Source organism: Myotis davidii, unplaced genomic scaffold (assembly GCF_000327345.1).
Source record: "Myotis davidii unplaced genomic scaffold, ASM32734v1 scaffold238, whole genome shotgun sequence".
NCBI classification, from domain to species: Eukaryota; Metazoa; Chordata; class Mammalia; order Chiroptera; family Vespertilionidae; genus Myotis; species Myotis davidii.
In genome coordinates this window covers 7,058,748-7,066,020 of record NW_006293779.1, presented here as the reverse complement: position 1 = coordinate 7,066,020, position 7,273 = coordinate 7,058,748, and the positions used below count along the sequence as shown (strand labels likewise).

Below are 7,273 nucleotides of genomic sequence, written 5' to 3'. Positions count from 1 at the left end.
AGACCCAGTAGGTCTGAAAGTCTCTTGCTCTCTCTGATTCAGGAAAGGTGCCTCAGGCATTCCTAATTGATCACATCAACTGGCAAGCACCCAAAACTGCCAAACTATCTGCAGAGCTAAAATGGTCTTTCATTTAGGTAACCCAGGTTGTTATATCTTAGTTTACCACTTCTCCTGAAACCCTTAGATATATTTGGGGATGTTCAAACCATAAAGAACTGGACTCCTCCCACCTCCAAATTGGGGAATTTAGTTGTGTTATTTAAAGGAAAGTCTTCTTCCGGGTGAGGACCATCTTTACAAGCTCCAAAGTAAAAATAATGCATGAATATTTCAAAATTATAATATAAAAGAAATTCGCAATACTTGCACTGAATCATAAGCATATCTCAGCTTTGACTTGGTTACCACTTATATCCTCTCAAAAACTAAATTACAATGAAAGGTTAAATTTATTAGATAATTTCTCAAGAATGATAAAATTATAAATCATCAGTATTTTGTAAAAAAAACCCCCAAAAGATGGAGGACAGTGACATCCATTTTATAAAGGTAAAAGTATGTCCAAGTACTGTCTGTTCTCTAATTTACTATTAATTCATGTTTACTGTCAAATATAAGAAAGGCTAGATAACAACCAAGGGATAATTTGATGTAATACCAAAGATCACACTTAGAGATCTGGACCCTTGTTCTAAAAACAGTGAAATAGATCTTGATTCATGTACCTCTTGTGGCATGAGGTATCATGTAAATAATCATCTAAGGAGAGTTTTGAAAACAGTCAATTTAAATAGTTTTCAAATTTTATTCTTAACTGGATGATGTGTAAATATGTGGGAAATAAATGCAAGGGTGGCAAAATTAATAGCACATACACTAAAAGGGTAATTTTTAATAGGTAAGTAGGATACTTACTTATCTACTCTTTATTAAGCTGAAAAAGATCACTGCCCACTGCAAAGATGGTGGTAAAGGGAAATTGCAGTATAGACCACTGTCGTACCAAAGAACCCATAAAAGAATGATACGTTTTTCAGATGAAATCTAATAGCAAGGTCTGAAGCTAGGAAACAAATATTTAAAATAAAGCAATATAACTTCTAAATTGTGGAAATTTTCCTTTGGCAATTTCTTACTTTAAACATTCATATACATTTGCTAAGAGTGCCGAGTTTAACATATGACCCAGAACAGTAATAAATGCAGTGCTGCAGATGAAAGCTTTTGCACTAGTTGAGAGGCAAATAGTTTGATTTACTCACACTGTTGACTTGGATCTGAGTCTGTCGTCATCTTAACATAGTTTGAAGGGAAGAGACCAGTCACCCCATTGATTTCTCCCTGCCACCAGTCAGGATCATCTTTGTTCAAAACATTGATAAGTTGTCCCTTGGAGAAGTTTAGCTCATCTTCATTATTCGCTGCATAGTCATACATAGCAATCACCTGACACACTACCAGAAAAAGAAAAACAAGAACAAATTAATTATTCCTATAGGCTCACCTGTCAAAATTCCCCTAGGATATAAGTTACTCTAACATTAAAGGTTAAATCTGCCTAAAATTGCCCTTTGGTTGCTCTCTCCCACCCTCCTTTGGCCATTCTGTTTTAAAAACACTATCATTTTCAAACTACAGTTAAAAATCTAAGTGAACTGCTTCTTCACTTTAAGTCTGATGGTACAGTAATTCCACTTTGAGAAATTTTAAGGAGTGAAGAGGTTCAAGTATTCATTTAACAGTTGGCTGTTTCTACACAGAACTTTTTAGAAAGAAAGTTCTCTAGAAAGGACAAATTTTTCATATTTTTCAGAGTTAGCTATTCTGAGAAGTTGGCGAGTTTTAACAAAAATTCTCTATGATGAAACTCAAGTTAACTCATTCCATACCAGGATGAAAGGCAGGTGTAGTTCTTTCACTACTTGGACCCAAAAGTTTAACATGGCTGGCAGGAAACCATCCTTTCTGTCTCTTTTTGCCTCTGGCCTGTAAAATCAGCAAAAGGAGTATGAAAGATGAGATTAAAACAAATTACTGAGACAAGAACAAAACATGCAAAAAAATCCTGTGTAGTAAAGAATTTAACCTTGCTCAAAGAAAGGTCTGGTTTTTGTCTTTGGCTCCTGGGAGGTAATCTTTAAACCTCTGGAATGTCATGACTGATGAGTGTCTGAGTTTACCTGGGGCCTTGACCATGCCAGATAGTCTTAACAATGTCATTTATGGTGGGTGCTCTGGGTCACGTAGTATGAACTCAACCTCTGGAGAGACTGAGTTCAGCCATACAGGCAGCCAACCACGTCTATGTGATAGAGCCCCCAGAACACTCTGGACAGCAAGGCTCAAGTGAGCTCCTTTGGTTGGCAGTACTCTGCGGGGATTGTCGGAAGGAGCAGTTAGTGCTGATCAGGACTCCACTGGGAGAGAACAACTGGAAGCTAACCCTCCTGATCCTGCCGCACACACCTTTTCCCTTGGCTAATTTTAATCTACATCCTTTTGCTGTAATAAACTGTAACCATGAGTATAATACAGTAGTCCCCCTTAATCCATGGTTTTGTTTTCCACAGTTTCAGTTACCCACAGTCAATTGTGGTCTGAAAATATTAAGTAATAAATTCCAGAAATAAACAATTCTTCAGATTTGAGTTGCATGCTGTTCTGAGTAACGTGACGAAATCTCACACTATCCCTCTCTGTACACCCAGGACGTGAATCATCCCTTTGTCCAGTGTATCCATGTTGTATGCAATACCGCCTGTCAGTCAGTAGTTATCTAGGTTATCATATCCACTGTCATGGCATCACAGTGTTTGTGTTCAAGTAACCCTTATTTTATTTTATAATGGCCCAAAAGCGCAAGAGTAGTGATGCAGGCAATTAGGATATGCCAAAGGGAAGCTAGAAAGTTCTTCCTTTAAGTGAAAAGTACAATACAATAAAATATTTTGACAGATCACATTCACATAACTTTTATTGCAATATATACTGTTATACTTTTTCTATTTTACTATTGGTTTTTATTAATCTCTTAATATGTCTAATTCATAAATTAACCCCTATCATAGGTATGTATGTAAAAGAAAGAACATGGTATATAGAGGATTCAGTACTATCTGTGGTTTCAGGCATCCACTGGGGACTACTGTAGCTTTCAGTAGGTCCTCTGAGTTCTAGCAAATTATTGCACTTCAGAGTGGTCCAGAGACCTTCAAACTTAAAACTGGTGTCAAAAGTAAGGGTGGTCTTGGGAAGCCCTGAATTTTGCATTGGCCTTCCAGGTCAACATCAAACAGCTGGAAGACTCAACATGCAGCTCAAAGTGCAGCTAAAAACACTATTTGTGGAAGTCTATTTGGAGATCTTTCAGGCTCAGAATTATCTGCATATTTCACACAAGTAATATTTATAAACTAAAAACACTTTTCTAGAGTTCTTGCAATAAGTTCAAGTCAGCATTTAAAATAGCACAGCCCACAGTAAACACCTCTTGGAACTTCGTTAATCAGGAGACCACAAATAAAATTTGTGGATAGCCATGTTTCCCACTTAGTTGGGTCAATCTTCAAAGCAAATCAGAAGGTGGGATTTCAGGGGGTTATTCAAAAAGGTACTGAATTTTGAACATCCACTATTCTTTAGAAATTGTAAGACTAATTTGCAAGAATGAAGCTATGTTTATCCTCATCACAATCATATATTAATCTTACATAAGAATACAACTATTCTACCTCTCATCATCTTTTAATTCTACAATGCTCTTTAATTTTAACAATGAAATTTTAGTAGAGAGAGAGAAAAAAAACACTCTGTATCAAAACATATGCAATAACTGTCTCTGCTAACATTGCAGGGACAAAAAACAGGCTCAATTATGCTGGCACTTCCCTTCTTTGCACTGATGTTTCAAAAACATAAGATCATGAGGGGGAGTCCAATGGGTAGTGTTTTCTCAGGGCACAACCTAGACCAGGGGTCCTCAAACTTTTTAAACAGGGGGCCAGTTCACTGTCCCTCAGACGGTTGGAGGGCCGGAGTATAGTTTAAAACAAAACTATGAACAAATTCCTATGCACACTGCACATATCTTATTTTGAAGTAAAAAAACAAAACGGGAACAAATAAATATTTGTATTTGCATGTGGCCCGCGGGCCGTAGTTTGAGGACCCCTGGCCTGGACCATGTTTTTCTCCCAGAGGCTATACTGTAAGCCTGGGGTTGTCCCAGGTAAAGATGATGCTATGTTTTCCTTTAAGAAGGTGACCTGTGGTTTATTAAAGCAGGTATAACTGGAAAACAATTATGTTTTTAGAGAAAAATATTCTTCATATATTCTTAAAATATCAATTTAACTATGCTAAAAATAAACAGTGAAAAGACTAGAGAGAATCATTATACACTAACATGTTCATGTAGATCACCTCTAAATGGTGATCTAAAATTTTCATTAGTTTTGATTTTAATGAGCATGCACTAGTTTTATAATAAAAACCGATACATGTTATTTGAAGATTATTACCTGTAACTCCCCTTGCCACCACCCACTTGCATTTTTCTTTAATATTAGTATTAACTGCCCTGGTGCGAGGCTAAGCTGTTCCGAACCAGAAGCCACATATGCTGAAGTTACTTGAGCAATCTCTGAAAAAAGAAAAAAGAAACTATGAATTCCAGGCTATGAAGCACTTCAGTAATTTTTTCATTTCATCACTATACATACCAGGTTTCTTGTTTGATGCTCCAGATTTGCTAGCACTCCCAAAACTCTGTAAGGAGAAGACATACTGTTTTATCATTTTCCAAAAAAATCCAGATGTAAAAGTACAAAAGTTATTAGGAATTAGAGACGTCTAATTCCCTGGTTTCTTGTTTCTTTAAATGAAGACCAAAATGACAATTAACCTTACGTTAACCAAAAAAGTTAAGAATGCAACACTTGTGGGGAGTTCTGGTCTGCTAACAGAGCATTATAGAGACAAGTGACTCATGTGTATCCTGACAACAGGAATAGCTCATTTCTGAATTCCTCCTGAATATTAAATGTGACTACACAGGCCAAATATGCCCCATTTATGTTAGCACCACATACAGTCTATGTGTCCTGGATACGTTAAGGCAGTGGTCGGCAAACTGCGGCTTGCGAGCCACATGCGGCAATTTGGCCCCTTGAATGTGGCTCTTCCACAAAATACTGACTTCTGCACATGGGACATGAAGTTTCAGTTGCACTATACATGCGCACCCACACGTGATATTTTGTGGAAGAGCCACACTCAAGGGGCCAAAGAGCCACATGTGGCTCACGAGCCACAGTTTGCCGACCACTGCGTTAAGGCATATGTGAGTTCTGCTCCTGCTGCATAGGAGCAAAAATTAAATATTTTTATTTTTAATTTTTTTTGCTATGTGCCCCCCGAACCTGACCTAAGAACAAAAGATCTTTACTCCAGCAACTACCACCTGTTAGACTTTACAGGGTAAGTTGGGCCAACCACATTTCCTCTTTTTAGGAATCTGAACAAGAAGTGAAAGAGTTTAAATTTTTTTCTGTTAGTGGATGCAGCTGCAGTAACAGTACTGAAGCAGAGTGGATGTAAGAATCTAGCTGTCTTCAATTAAGCCAGACATTAAAGAGGTTTTCAAAACAAAACAATGCCACTCTTTTCACTAAATTTTTTTTGGAAATAATAGTTGTTGTTTTTTTCCATAAAAAGCAAGTTATTTATGTTACTATGCAATGAGTTTAACTTTTTTTTTTTTTTCAAATATATTTTATTGAGTTTTTACAGAGAGGAAAGGAGAGAGATAGAGAGCCAGAAACATCGATGAGAGAGAAACATCGACCAGCTGCCTCCTGCACACTCCCCACTGGGGATGTGCCTGCAACCAAGGTACATGCCCTTGACCGGAATCGAACCTGGGACCTCTCAGTCCGCAGGCCGACGCCCTATCCACTGAGCCAAACCGGTTTCGGCGAGTTTAACTTTTCTATGTTAAAATAAATTTAAAAATATATATATTTTAAAATATATTTTTATTGATTTCAGAGAGGAAGGGAGAGGAATAGAGAGATAAACATTATTGATGACAGAGAATCACTGATTGGCTGCCTCCTACACACCCCCTACTAGGGGGGATTGAGCCCACAACCCCAGCATGTGCCCTTGGCCGGAATCGAACCTGGGACTCTTTAGTCCAGCGGCTGCCAACCGGTGGTCCGTGGGCCACTGGTGGTCTGTGAGGTCCGAATGGTTGGTGACCAGTGCTTTAGTTCGCAGGCGGACGCTCTATCCACTGAGCCAAACCAGCTAGGGCAAAATATTTTTTTTTTAAATTTTTTTTATTGATTTCACAGAGGAAGGGAAAGGAAGAGAGAGATAGAAACATCAATGATGAGCCCTAACCGGTTTGGCTCAGTGGATAGAGCATTGGCCTATGGACTGAGGGGTCCCAGGTTTGATTCGTCGGGGGCATGTACCTGGGTTGCTGGCACATCACCAGTGGGGGGGTGGGGGGTGGGAGGCAGCTGAGGGGCAAAAATATTTTTAAAATTTCAGTTTTATGGAAAGTATCACTAGATATAGCCCATATATTAAAACAACAACAAAAACAAACAAAAAAAACCTCTTTAAGAATGTAAAAAGTTCCCGAAACAAAAAAATTTAAGAACTGCTGCAGTATACGATATTATTAGTGGGATAAAAAGAAATAGGAACTCGAGTTGGCCTGGAGGTCAAATCCCCGTCAGTATTACCTACAACAATCTAGGCTTAACTACAACAAGACTGCACACAAAGACTACAAGGGGTTGCACCAAGAAAGCATAAAAAATGCGGAGACAAAGAAACAGGACGCAGATGTCAGAAATGGAAGATATAGAGCTCAAAACCACACTTTTAAGGTCTTTCAATAATTTTCTAAAAACTGCCGATAAATGTAGTGAGATCCTCAAGAAATCTAATGAGACCCTCGATGTTGTAATAAAGAACCAACTAGAAATTAAGCATACACTGACTGAAATAAAGAATATTATACAGACACCCAACAGCAGACCAGAGGAGCGCAAGAATCAAGGCAAAGAATTGAAATGTGAAGAAGCAAAAAACACCCAACTGGAAAAGCAAAATGAAAAAAGAATCCGAAAATATGAAGATAGTGTAAGGCGCCTCTGGGACAACTTCAGGCGTACCAACATCAGAATTATAGGGGTACCAGAAGAAGAGAGAGGGCAAGATATTGAAAACCTATTTGAAGAAATAATGACAGAAA

At 38.1% G+C, this 7,273-nt stretch overlaps 1 protein-coding gene across 1 annotated transcript in view; it reads right to left on the bottom strand.

The window, feature by feature from the left end:
• ITSN2 (intersectin 2) overlaps window positions 1-7,273 on the bottom strand; it is an 83,540-nt gene that overhangs the window by 33,461 nt on the left and 42,806 nt on the right. Inside the window, exons 25-28 of the mRNA XM_006767595.2 lie at window positions 4,725-4,770; window positions 4,524-4,645; window positions 1,893-1,989; window positions 1,266-1,457 (exon numbers count right to left, since the gene is read on the bottom strand). Of these exons, the coding sequence (XP_006767658.1) occupies window positions 1,266-1,457; window positions 1,893-1,989; window positions 4,524-4,645; window positions 4,725-4,770 (457 nt within the window). The remainder of the gene's footprint in view (window positions 1-1,265; window positions 1,458-1,892; window positions 1,990-4,523; window positions 4,646-4,724; window positions 4,771-7,273) is intronic.